The sequence below is a fragment of the Lampetra fluviatilis genome, chromosome 5, assembly GCF_964198595.1.
Source record: "Lampetra fluviatilis chromosome 5, kcLamFluv1.1, whole genome shotgun sequence".
NCBI lineage: Eukaryota > Metazoa > Chordata > Hyperoartia > Petromyzontiformes > Petromyzontidae > Lampetra > Lampetra fluviatilis.
The window spans coordinates 16,647,588-16,660,585 of record NC_136279.1 but is presented as its reverse complement, the minus strand read 5'-3'; the positions used below and the strand labels follow the sequence as shown (position 1 = coordinate 16,660,585).

General features: G+C 48.9%; 2 protein-coding genes across 6 annotated transcripts; one reads left to right on the top strand and one right to left on the bottom strand.

The window, feature by feature from the left end:
- Positions 1-985: 985 nt before the first annotated feature.
- On the top strand, positions 986-3,927 carry PSMG3 (proteasome assembly chaperone 3). 4 transcript variants are annotated; one of them, XM_078856995.1, is made up of 3 exons: positions 986-1,037; positions 2,039-2,306; positions 2,437-3,927. In XM_078856995.1, the coding sequence occupies exons 2-3, from the start codon at positions 2,055-2,057 to the stop codon at positions 2,590-2,592; spliced, it is 408 nt and encodes a 135-aa protein (XP_078713121.1). In that variant the 5' UTR covers positions 986-1,037; positions 2,039-2,054; the 3' UTR covers positions 2,593-3,927. The 4 variants fall into 4 exon arrangements, with proteins under 4 accessions (XP_078713121.1, XP_078713122.1, XP_078713120.1 ...); XM_078856996.1 differs by lacking the exon at positions 986-1,037 and adding an exon at positions 1,047-1,140; XM_078856994.1 differs by lacking the exon at positions 986-1,037 and adding an exon at positions 1,047-1,329.
- Positions 3,928-4,041: 114 nt separating this feature from the next.
- SRA1 (steroid receptor RNA activator 1) lies at positions 4,042-8,512 on the bottom strand. 2 transcript variants are annotated; one of them, XM_078856991.1, is made up of 5 exons: positions 8,259-8,511; positions 7,281-7,394; positions 6,121-6,368; positions 5,471-5,579; positions 4,042-4,929 (listed from the first exon to the last, which is right to left on the bottom strand). In XM_078856991.1, the coding sequence occupies exons 1-5, from the start codon at positions 8,344-8,346 to the stop codon at positions 4,361-4,363; spliced, it is 1,128 nt and encodes a 375-aa protein (XP_078713117.1). In that variant the 5' UTR covers positions 8,347-8,511; the 3' UTR covers positions 4,042-4,360. The 2 variants fall into 2 exon arrangements, with proteins under 2 accessions (XP_078713117.1, XP_078713118.1); XM_078856992.1 differs by lacking the exons at positions 4,042-4,929; positions 5,471-5,579 and having other exon boundaries at positions 5,724-6,368; positions 8,259-8,512.
- Positions 8,513-12,998: the final 4,486 nt, after the last annotated feature.

The window sequence follows — 12,998 nt, the reverse complement described above, 5'->3', positions numbered from 1 at the left end:
GACCCTCTGGGTAGCGTCACCATGACGACGGAGCTCGAGCTCGCGACGTGGTTACGTCATCACGCCGATGGCGCGCGCAACCCTCTGGGTAGCGTCACCATGACGACGGAGCTCGAGCTCGCGACGTGGTTACGTCATCACGCAGAGAACGCGCGCGACCCTCTGGGTAGCGCCACCATGATGACGGAGCTCGAGCTCGCGACGTGGTTACGTCATCACGCAGAGAACGCGCGCGACCCTATGGGTAGCATCACCATGACGACGGAGCTCCAGCTCGCGACGTGGTTACGTCATCACGCCGATGGCGCGCGCGACCCTCTGGATAGCGTCACCAGGACGACGGAGCTCGAGCTCACGACGTCGCTACGTCATCACGCAGAGAACGCGCGCGACCCTATGGATAGTGTCACCATGACGACGGAGCTCGAGCTCGCGACGTGGTTACGTCATCACGCAGAGAACGCGCGCGACCCTCTGGGTAGCGCCACCATGATGACGGAGCTCGAGCTCGCGACGTGGTTACGTCATCACGCAGAGAACGCGCGCGACCCTATGGGTAGCGCCACCATGATGACGGAGCTCGAGCTCGCGACGTGGTTACGTCATCACGCCGATGGCGCGCGCGACCCTCTGGATAGCGTCACCAGGACGACGGAGCTCGAGCTCACGACGTCGCTACGTCATCACGCAGAGAACGCGCGCGACCCTATGAGTAGCGTCACCATGACGACGGAGCTCGAGCTCGCGACGTGGTTACGTCATCACGCAGAGGGCGCGCGCGACCCTCTGGATAGCGTCACCAGGCCAACGGAGCTCGGGCTCGCAACCTATCGACGTGACTTTATCGAAAGACCCAAGTGTGTGTGTATGTAGTGATGTCATCACGTCGGCGTGGTTACGTCATCACGCAGAGAACGCACGCGAACCTCTGGGGGCAGCGTCACCACGGCGACGGAGCTCGTGCTCGCGACCCGGCGACGTCATCACGCCGGCTGCGCGTGACGTCACTTCCTGACGGCCGCCGCTCCACCCGCGTGGTAATTTGACTGCTACCGTGTGATGCGCTCTGTCGTCCTTTTTGTCAGCCGTGGTCGATCCGCTGGTGTGATAATCCACCTCCGGCAACCTGCACCTGAACAGGTTTTATCGCTCCCCTCTCCCCGGTTTACATCGCACTCTGGGGGACTCGTTCCTTTCCATGGTTGCCGCGCCGTTATTGTTCTTGTACAGTAATGACTCCTTTTTCTCATACATTGGTCATTATATCGTGTGGGTGGCCCCGTCACGGTAATGTGGAATGTCCACCCTGGCGCGTGCCTCTTAATGGAGGTGAGTCAGGCTTGCGAGGGCCGCTCACGCCCCGCGTTTTAAAGATCTCTCGGCCTTTCCAAACCAAATGTCACCCAACAGCATCAGCTGATGTAAGCCAGCAGCGTCTGTTCTGTTTTAATTTCAAGTGTATTTGTTTTAAGCAGCTGAGAACTCTTAACAGAGACCAGGATAGCCCGTCTCATTTGCAAGAGTGACCCTAGTCACCGAAATGTTTGCTGTACGGATGTTGAACTTCTTTCGCACCGTACGTAGCCAATCGAGCCAATGGGGGTGCGAGGTAAGAACAAACTAAACACAAAAGTAAGTTCATATTCTTTGGGTCTTTAGGCAATGTCGCGTAGAACAAAATTTCACAAAAAACTACGTTTCGATCGCAACACAAGAAATCCCTCCTGATGACGATTGTGTTGCGATTGAAACGTAGTTTTTTTTTTATTGTTCTACGTGACTTTACCTAAAGACTCAAAGAATATGAATTCCTGCAGTCACGAAAGCTTTAAGTCAAGACAAAAGGAAGTTTATGAAGAAATTAGTTTCATAACCTAGATTTAAAAGTGCATATAGCGCCAGTGGCTTCCTAACATCAGAAGAGCGTTCCAGACGGCCGCAGAAGCGCATCTTGAAAGCACGCGACGCGGTGACCGCCTTCTTTGTTATTTTACGCCATGTGGTGTCGAGTCTTTGCCGCGTATTTTCCTCCCTGCAGTTCTCCGGTCCACTCCATGGCCTCCGAGGCCGCTGTCCGCTCCCGCAAGGCGAGTGCCGTGGTGGGCGGCGTGCACACAGACGCGCTGTGCTGCGCATTCGCGGACCGCGTCCTCGTCCTGGTGACGCAGCGGCCGCGTCTGGGCCTCGTCGTGAGCCTCACGGCAATGGACGGGCCTCCGGGATCATCAGAGTCGCCGGCACCGCAGGGGACACAAGGGATACCACCCCCGAGCTGTGACTCGCGTGTACTGCTCGGCAAAGACGAGGTGAGCAAACCACGCACCGCGGTCGGTGCCGTTCTCAAGAGCGGCGGCGGCGGCGCCTCCACTCTCCAGCCCGTGCCGCTCACCGTTCCTTCTCTGGGCGCCGTGTTCCTCCACCCCACTCCCCTCGCAGCCTATGAGCCACGTGTGCGCGCGGAACGTGGCGGGGCACGTGAGCCGCGAGGCCGGGGGGCGGCCCGTGCTGCTGGCGCTCTCCCTGAGCGGCGACGTCACCCCCGAGTTGGTGCGCTCTCTCCGCGCCATGGTGGACACGTGCCGGGTGTGGTGACGACGACTTCCATCGGCGAGGGTTGAACTGGAGAATGGGCACAGCGAGGGTAACTCGGGGAAACACGGATTCACGCGAGGTTGAATTTCGTCCCAGATCTGTTGGATCCTACCGTAACTGCAAGTCCCGTGCTGTGGAGTCAGACACGCGGTTGTGACTCAAGACGCTGTCACGCGGGGGCTAAGTGAGCATCATGTTGGGTGTGTGTGGGAGGGTGCGGCGTTGTAATTGGTGAAAATTGCACGGGGGATTGAGTCTTTCTGGCCTTGTCACAGGCTGACTTACTACAATTACTCGGGGTTGACGTTCACCATCTCTCACCGTCCAGCCAGTCCATGCGTAACGTTCTTGCGACAACGTTCACCGATGCGAATTGAGATTTCAAGAGGCAAAATGCACGACTCGACGTAATAGAGCTGCAATGCTGAGTAAAGTCGCGTCCACATCCACGCGATCAGTTATGCAACCAAATCGCTGTCAAAATCATGCAACTTAATCGCCTGAAACTGCCTTGTCCACATCTGACCGAGTAGTCGTGCAACAAGGAAAATAAACCGCGTTTTCAAGACTGCAATTAACCCTAGTTCGCAAGTGTGCACGTGATGAAATACGTCGCTACAAATTTCTCAGCAGATCAATGCTTGAAATTGGAGTGTCTCTAGGGCAAGCAACCGGTTGCGCAACCAATTTCTCAGGTTCATGGCCGGCTTAAAGATTAATGATGACACTGGGAGCAGTGCAAGGGATCACATATCAACCTCTTCTCCACGTCGCCCGTGCTGTAGCTACCCACTCGCAACTCGACACCTGCGTCATGTCGCCTTGTCTCACACGTGCAATTACAAAGTCCTGAGCTTTGTTTTCACACCAAATTGACAAAAGGTTAATGATATCAGGCATTTCGACTGTTTGTTTACTTGTAATGCTTTGTGGGCCAGGTTACACTTGTAAGTGACTTTTGGTCTCGGTGAGCCCTCGGTTTAAATAAAGAATGTTTGTATTAAGAATGTATAAGACAAATATGTTACGTGTGGTAGATGGAAACGTTCACAAATCATGCCTCGGTGAGCTGCTGGCAGATGGTGTAGTCCCAGAGCTCGCTGCAGCATGCACCCCGCTCGCCTTACAGCAGCGACTCGCCTACACTCCCATACCACGGGTGCAGCGAATATACTCTAAAATCTTGACTTAAAGCTTTCGTGACTGCAGGAATTCATATTCTTTGGGTCTTTCGGTAAAGTCACGTAGATAGGTTAAAACTATATATATACTCTAAAATTGTTAAACTTGTATTCGTAAAATTTCATTGTTTAAAATAATAAACGTGTACCAAGATCATAGGTTTCTCTGCTGCAAATAAGGCTTCCCAATGAGCCCCCTTGGGTTAAATAAAATGACAGATAATTAAATCCATGACAAAGCATATACAAATTACTTCAGAGTGGTTAATATTTTATTCATAACTTCAAGCGTTAGATTAAATGCACTTTGTGGGATTAAAAATGCAAAGTAAAGCAGTTGTTAATTTTAACAATGGAAGTGACGGTTTTCGTAAGTGCAAGTGCGCGGCACAGTGTGGCATGCATCAGTTCCTTTCCGAGGTTCTGGTTCTGTGCCTTGCAAGCGAATTTACACAGCCATAGTCACAACTATGGTTCTAGATCTAGTCTCAGTTCCAGATGCTCTCCCATGTGCTGATCCTGTTTCACATTCAGTTCCAAATCCAAATTAAGTCCTCGTGTTTTTTGTTCCAACTGAATTGTTCCAATTATTCCTTTATATCCGCAAGTGGTTCCAGTTTTGGCTTTTCTTCCAGCTCAACTTCCATTTCTGGCTCCGGCAGAGGTTCTGAATCACAACGAGCTTCCGGTTGTGGATGTTGTTCCAGTTGTGGTTGTTCAGGACATGCTTGTTCCAGTTGTTGTTCCAAAGGCAACTGATCTAATTGCACTCGTTCTAGCTGTTGTACGACTGGTTCTGGTTGTGAGTGGGTTTGTTCCTGCAGTGGTTCATATTCAGATTGTGGCTGCTCCAGGTGTTGTTCGGAAGGCAGATCTGGTTTTGGATCTGGGTCTACGGGATCCTGTTCTGATGGTGGTAGTGGTAGTGACTGCTCTGTTTGCTGCAGTGTTTGCAATGGTTGTTGTGTTTCTTGTTGACGACATGATTCCATTGGTGGTTCTTGTAGCTGCTGCTGCTTCTGTTGGAGCGATAGCGAGCGAGCTTCGGACAGGAGCCTCCTGACGGCCGCCATGAAGGGCCCCACCTCACTCGTGTGGTCGACCGTGAGCGACACGACACGGCGCTCACTCTCAGTCCATGCGCTCGCCCGCAAATCTGGCACGAACACAGAGACGAGTGGAGACAAACGTAAAGGAGCGGGAAAATATGACTAACTGTAACTTTGTATTTTACAAGGTAAGGCCCGCTGAGCTATATAGTTCTTTTTCAGAAGCCACCTGGCCACAAATGATAGTTCAACTAAGTGGCTTATCATGTGGAAATGTATAGCAGCCAAATACTATAAACACATGGTTTTAAATGTGGAGGGAAAAACCGGAGGACCTGGAGAAAAATCCACACCACCACGGGAAGAGACACACAAACTTGAAATATAGAGGCGTCAGGGTTGGGATCGAACCCAGGACCTATATACCAGGCGAGGCAGTTAACATCTTGCCAATGCGGTGCCCCAATGGGAATAGGCAGAGGCACACAAATGACTCATGGGAACAAGTAAGAACACACAAGAACACAGCGACCTAGAAAAGCACAAGCATATCATAGACATGATCACAACCATGAAGGTTAAGGATGGTCATTTTGAGGTTAATGTCGATGGCTATAGTGGTGTTGATGGCTATGGTGTTGGCGTTACCGTTTGCTAGCATTCCAAGCCGTCTCTTGACCAAGTCACTCAGTTTCCCAGAATTCCAGGCCTCTCGCAGCAATTCCAGCTTGCGACCGATGTCATCACATATGCGGCCCTACAAGTACAACACACCAACATGTATAGGCAGACCTCCTATAGCAATGCGTTCTTGGTAAACGCAGCATGATACAAAACAGCGCTATCGGAGACAGCGCTAGAAGAGGTTTGCCTGTATATGACATTTATGAGAATACTATTGAGGAAAGTGCTACCTATGAGCTTATTCTAAAAAGACGGGCATAATACACTGGTAGCACCAATGCACAAGCATCAAATAGCTGACTAACAACACGTAGCTCTGTTAAGGTTAGTCTTGTTGCCCTGTTCGAAGATGCCTGGCCAGCGTCAAAGGATAGGCCAAAATACCCTCGGGAGGAGGTTTCTAGAGCTCCCGCTAGTGGAGGCTCTTCGGCCTGCCGTAGTATATATTAGTAATTGCAGGGCTGCACCTTTATTGTGAGCATCCTGCAAGTTTTGCGAGGCACACGGGGGAGGGTGGTTGGTGGTGGGTGCAAGCACCTTTATTACAAACCCGGTACTATCGGCTGCATATCCGGTACTATATCACTCGGCGAGTCCGCCGAGAGGTGGCTCACCTGAACGTGGCCGCGGCACCCCGTCAGCAGGGAGGTGAGCGTCTCCAGCACCACCTCCACACTGGGCTCCTCCTGGGTCACGGACACAGAGGTCTCAGGGGTGGGTGGTGCAAGAGGTGGGGTCACGCTGGGGGGTGGGGCCACGCTGGGGGGTGGGGCCACGCTGGAGGGCGGGGCCACGCTGGAGGGCGGGGCGCTTGCTGGGGTCAGAGACACCTGGGGTGATGTAATGGTGGAGGTGGTTCCCCCTGAAATGAAAAGCACTCGTTAACTCTCGATTCTCCCTCCCTTTTACTTCGCTCCTCGTTTCACTCTCCCACCCATTTATGCCACACGCACCGCTCACTATATCCGACACGTCCTCACTCTTCATCAATCTGCTCACTATGACCCCCGATATATATCTTCTCTCTTCCATTTCTGACCTGTTTATATCTTTAACATCCTCCTGCTGCCCTTTCTCCCCATCGGTCTCTTTTCCTTTATGAAGTCCTTGGCATTTCCAACGTATCTTTGTCCTCCACCCTTCTCTATTACACTAACCCCGTCTTGTCAACGTCTCCATTAATTTTTTTGCACAAACCATTTGTTGTGTGTAGGCATTTCTATGGATATCTATTGTCTGCTTATCTATTGTGTTACTTACCGTATGCTCTCCACAACGCTAATTATCATTGTCTCAACTTTTATTTATATTGTGCCCATAATATAACATGTCGCAGACTAAAGATGGTTTGCCTTGTAAACACATTAAAGGTATCAATCTCGATTTACGAAATCGAATTTCTGCGTTAAAGAAATTTCATACCACACGGCACGCGCCATGAGTCATTCCAACATGCAGATCTTTTGGTGCGTTTTCTGAAAAAGTTTAATTTTGTTTGAAATTAATAAATATTCAATAGTTTTTATATTTGTTCTTTATTATATTTGTATTGTGAAAAGTGTAATAGGTGTATGTCGTTTAGGTTAGGGATAGAGTTGGAATGACTGTCCGAATCACATCCCTTATGTTCTGTATTAAATTAATAGGAAAAAAAGCTATTCCCATTTACGAAATTTCGTTTTACGCCTGCTTTTTTGGAGAACGCATCGCTTTTCGTGAATCGAGCGATACCTGTACCGTTGTGTGTAGGTTATCGATGTTATGAGATGAGCACCTGTGAGCTGAGGGGGAGGAACGCGCTTGGTGAGGGGGGTTCCCCCTCGCCGCGTCGCATTCTGGGTGCAGAATGAGAATACTGGGGGGTCGTTCCAGCCACGATCCAGGTTCCCTGTATTGGGGACACACATGGGCAGGGGGCAGGAACGCAGTGTGTCATGTGAGGGTGGTTTGGGGGTTACATGGAAGGGTGAGGAACACGGGTACAATAATATAAAGATCCCCCATATTGCCTTAGGCTGTTGGGGCAAGTGCTGTTTGCGAGCACCTATGATGACCGGCACGGCACACCCACACGGGGTGGGTGGCATGCACCAAGCCCTAATACCCTTGCTTCCCCAGTGCTGATGTGTTTACACACGGCACCAGGTACTTATTTGAGGTCAAAGTCGACCTCGGGGGTGCCCGGGTCCGGTTCAGATAATCGACACTGGTGTTAGCCGTGAGCGGGATTCAAACGCGAGTCGCCGGGTTCGTAGCGTAGCGGGATAAACCGTGACACTACCGCTCCTGCACACGGGTACACAGAGACGTGGACACGAACAGTCGCGGAAACACGTACATTAAGACAGCAAGCACATTCATACGTGCACATAACACAACATCGGAGTATCATCGGCTATGTAGCATGTTGTCAGCAAGCGCAATGCAGGGCCGGTACCACTCGACTCAAACGAGTCCCCCTTGTGTTTATGGAGGCGTCGTTAACACACGGAACTCCGTGTCACTGAACTTCCACGCAGCTCTGCGGAGTGTGCCCGCTGTTAGTGAACACATCGGCCACATCACCGCGTCGGTACTGCGGGTTCCGGCCGAGGCGCCGACGCCCTGCCCGGCAGGGGCATCAGGCTAAACGCTAGGCTTCGACATCAAGCTAGGCCCGAAAAGCCGGCTTTTCTCGGCACCGCTACCGACTGCCGCACCGGTGAACTTCGCGCTGCTCAAGAAACCAACCCGCCCTGCGAAGTTCCCTCACCCGGCTTCACGAAATGCTCCGACATCGTCTCGCTGCCTCCCGCGGCCGCCTCGACTGTTTGCGCCGGTTCGAAAGTTGACGCCGACATCGCCGACGTCACCTCGGGTACGTGGCCGGAGTGACGTCACGCGTCACGTGCACAACCCCCCCTACTCCGACGTGTTATCGAATTGCACGATATTATCGTGACGATATTTTACGATATTATCGTGACGATATTGATATTGTAAGCTCCACGATAATCGTATCGCACTTTGATCAAAGTACCGTACTGCCCTATCGTGAATATCGTTCATAATGCCAATAATGACAATTGTGTATGTTGTATACACGGTGGCCCAAATGTCAGGACACACGGGGTTAGTGTATTTATTTTAATAAATCACATCGGGTTATTTTATTTATTTTAACAAATGTTGAAGCTGACTTCCATTGACATAAATGCATTTATACATTTTCTTTTTAAATTAATTCAGGACGGGTTTCTTTTAACAGGTGTAATCTTTGAACATGTATCAATTGTTTCGTCCCAACTCAGTAAATGTTCTTTCCATTGTTGCATGTCATCTGAAAATGAAGAAAAATATCTATGAATAATGATGAGAAACAAATATTAACCGTAAGAATAAACTATTAAGATTTTTTAATGCCAGTGTAAAACTAGATATAATACCGAAACCCTATGTGTACTATTACGCCACCCTATATAGTGCCCTATACACCGAGGCGTATCTTCACGCCGTGGTGGCGAGATGTTAACTCCCTCGCCTGGTATACAAAAAAATCGCCGGTTTGAATCCCACCCTAACGCCTGTCTATTTGGAGTCTGCGTGTCCCTCTCTCTCCCCATGGTCGCGTGGATTTTTCTCCAGGTCTTCCAGTTTTTCCATACACGTTTAGAATCAATGTGCGTTCACAGTATTTGGCTGCTGTACATTTCCACATTATAAGCCACTTCGTTGAGCTGTCATTTGTGGCCACGTCGCTTCTGAAAAAAGAGCTATAGCTCAGTGGGCCTTACCTGGTAAAATAAAAAAAATTGTTGATAGTTTCGCTTTTACATGACATTTTCGAACGTTAGAAAGGGCGCCCCCTAGTGGCACCTGTGGGCGCACGGTGGCTCAGCACGGGGCCTGCGATCGTGCATTAGCGTACCAGTAGGGGGGCGATGATTGCTGTCCCAATTGTGTAATTTGCGGTGTAATTTTCGAATTTGGATTATTTGGACCCTGACGCCGGCACACAATGGCCTACTTTTAGGAATGACGCAACAACCGGATACGGTGATAGGCAACTTTGCACCGATATTATCCTCAGCAATAAGAATAGCTCAATGGACTTTACCTGGAAAGATAAAAAAATATATAGTTTTACAATATTTGAATATTGTTTAAAGTGTTTTTTTACCTTGCCTATACTTTGCACTGATGTCGTGTTTTTGTATTGTTTGTTGTTGGAACGTTTTGATCTTCCCTTACTGGACATATGTTAAAAATGCTTTATAGCTCATCGGATTTCTCCAGTATATTCTGATTCTGATCAGGACACAAGAGCACAGTCATCGAGCATCACTGCTTGATGGAGACTTTACAAGAGGTTCACGATGCACTTCTTGAGGAAGTGCAGATGATGGGTTTTTTTCGCATAATGCAACCAAGGTTTTGCTTTTAAAAATTTTGTGTGCGTTGTTTGAAACTTAAGGCTGATTGTTGAGCGAACAGAAGTCGTCGCTTGTTTCAGTCATGGTGGCGAGATGTTAACTTCCTCACCTGATATTCAGTGTTGTGGGGGCCGACGTCCACCTCCCCGCTCACGGAGGACCGTCTCGTATTCACATGCATTGCGGCGCTTTATATTTAAATTTTTACGAATTCGAAAAAAACGTCTCGTTGTTTTGGTTGCCGACTCCTGGACGAGGATTTAATTTCAGATATAGCTGTCAGAGACTGAGCTCCAACTTCCAGAACATGTATTCCTGCCCTCCCCCGTTGTCAGGTTGTGGTGGATGGAGGCGGGGGTGGTGGTGAGGGGGCCCATTAAACAACTCCCCACCCACCCCTCCACCAAGACAAAGCGAAACAACATTGTTGTCTCTACGTTCGCCAGAGCACACGACCGCTGTCCTTTGGTCAGTCCATCTGGGTGTGATTATGGTGGGAGGGTGAATAAGACGACAGACCCATAGGCACTATGCGTCGTCGTAGACAGGTCCCTCGCGGTTCGAGGATGACGTCCATCAGATTTGGTGATGGCTCTTGAAGTCTGCTGAGTCACAATTCTGGATCCGCAGAATGATGGTGGTGTCAGCTTAGCAAAACAAGGCTCAATCACTAGGGTACGACGCACGATGGCCGATTGTCAGATTTAAAAAAAGTTTTTTGAATGTTCAGATTGGATGGACAATTTGATGTTACGTCAGATCTCCGGGGCCATTCGAGCTATAGTTTGACGCGGTTTTCATGCTAACAAAGGTGACGTGACCCAATGCCCCGTTGTCACTGCTTTTGGCGGAGGAAGAGGGCGGTTTACCTAATTCCCAGTTTGGATACTGGGCAGCAGGCTCTGAGGTTTTGGTGTTGCCGCATCCACTGTAATGTTTGAGATTATTTAGCTGCTATGAGTTCGAACGTGGTGAGCCACTTTGTTGAGCTATCATATGTGGCCAGATCGCTTCTGAAAATTAAGCCGATAGCTCAGTGGGCTTTATTTACCTGGTAAGAAAAAATTGTCGTTTTATTTCCATATTTATTGAAAGTGATTTCTTTACCTTTCGATTTAAAGTTTTCGTGACTGCAGGGGTTCATATTCTCGGTTCTTATTTAATTATTTCCCTTCTACGTGACTTTACCAAAAGAACCAAGAATATTATTTACCTTTCTTATACTTTGCACTCCTATCGTGTTTTTGCATTTTGTTGTTTTAACGTTGAGACCCACCCCGACTGGCCAAGTGAAAAAAATCTTTATAGCTCATCGGATTCCTCCAGTATAAATTTCTATTCTGAATAGTGAACGAATTAAAATAAACAGTTGTGATGTAGACACAATTGGAATCTCAGTCGCTTTGACATTATTCGTCGCCTCTGATGGAACTTATTTTTTGTTAACATTTGCCTTTTCAGTGTCGGGGGGGGGGGGGGGTTACCATGTGATGCAGCTCAAGCATTCCGTGACGTTACGATTGCACCTGTGTCCAAAACTGTTAAGTGGCACGATGACACGTCGGCAGGTTGCCTGAGGATGTTTAAAAACTTTCGGGGGAAGAACCAGCCACCACCGCTGTAAACTTCCACTGCTTGACACTATACCCTTAGGTGCTAATATCAATAATTGTGCGTAACAATCATTTGTCACAGAATTTGCTCAAGTTTTGTTTTACAGCGCAGAACTAATTTTAACCAAAACTAAAGTATCCTGTGCTATTGATGATCACAAATATACAACATACATACTTCCGGGCGCCACAAGGGCGAGATATTAACTACCTCGCCTGGTATACAGGATGTCGTGGGTTCTATTCCCACCCTGACGCCAGTTGTAAATTTGGAGTTTGCGTGTCGCTCTCCCCTTGGTCGCGTGGATTTTTCTCCGGGTCCTCCGGTTTTCCCCTACACATTTAGACACATGCGTGTAGAGTATATGGCTGCTATAAATTTGCACGTGATAAGCCTCTTCGTTGAGCTATCATGTGGTCAGGTCGCTTCTGAAAAATAGCTATATAGCTCAGTGGGTCTTACCTAGTAAAATAAGTTTAGTTCGTTCGGTGTAAAAAATAGTTTAAGGTGATCTGACAATTGTTTTATACCACCAGCACACAGCAGCAGTGAGCAGGTGGTGGAGGGCTAGACCTGACAAAGGCTTCAGGTCCCTAACGTAATAGTTTCACGAAGATTGCAGTTTGAAAAACAAAATCGGCTCCACCTTATGGACGGGCTTGTTGAATATGTAAGAACTCGCCTTTTGCCCGTCCAAGGACGGGTGTATTTCAGTAAATCTGAAACTTGCAAGCAAAAAGCAGACCGCGACGTGATATTCATTGCATCAATTCGTGTGCAATTAGTAAGGCCGCAGTGACTAAGACCTATTTCATTTTAAGGTTATAATCCCTTGTTCAGCAGGACGGCCTTTTTTACTTTTGATGTCTCAACAGCGTGACGGAGATCGCGACGTGAGGGTTCTGCCTTTGTAGCGAGGGTTGTAAGTTGACGCCGAGGAGGGGGGGGGAGGCACCTCGCCCACCCATGTGGAGTGACGTCACCCGCTAATTATTAGTAAGGGGGGTGTCCATTTGGAAGACGTCACCTGTTGATTATTGAGAGGGGTTCTCCATGCAGCGATGTCACCCGCTCTTGATTATTAATGAGGGGCGGGTCCATGTGGAGGACGTAACCTATTCATGATTATTACTAAGGGGGGCTGGTCGACGTGGAGTGACGTCACGCACGTTACACACTGACATTCTTGGGTAAATATAGTAGTAAATTACACATCAAGCCGCTTGCCATGCACACAATTCATACCCTCTGTAACAAACCAATGTGCACCATAATGCTGGTGTACGAAGGCGAGATTCCTTCTAAAGGAGATAGTCCCCCCCCCACCTCCTGACACCCGAGGGAAGGTCACTTACAAGGCTACAATTTTGTCAGGTCAGTAAATCAGATCATGAATTTTTAGTCTGTGAAATCTTGGATACGACTGCAGAAACACCCGATTCTGTGACCTATCCAGAGGTCACCGT

Bases quoted from the DNA above. Each gene is read 5' to 3' on its own strand.
- SRA1 (XM_078856991.1), bottom strand. From the start codon at position 8,346: ATGTCGGCGTCAACTTTCGAACCGGCGCAAACAGTCGAGGCGGCCGCG. The intron at 7,395-8,258 runs GTGAGGGAACTT...TCCCCAATACAG, and splicing joins GGAGCATTTCGTGAAGCCGG to GGAACCTGGATCGTGGCTGG. The intron at 6,369-7,280 runs GTGCTCATCTCA...TTTTCATTTCAG, and splicing joins TCCTCCCCCTCAGCTCACAG to GGGGAACCACCTCCACCATT.
- PSMG3 (XM_078856993.1), top strand. From the start codon at position 1,998: ATGTGGTGTCGAGTCTTTGCCGCGTATTTTCCTCCCTGCAGTTCTCCG. The intron at 2,307-2,436 runs GTGAGCAAACCA...CTCCCCTCGCAG, and splicing joins TACTGCTCGGCAAAGACGAG to CCTATGAGCCACGTGTGCGC.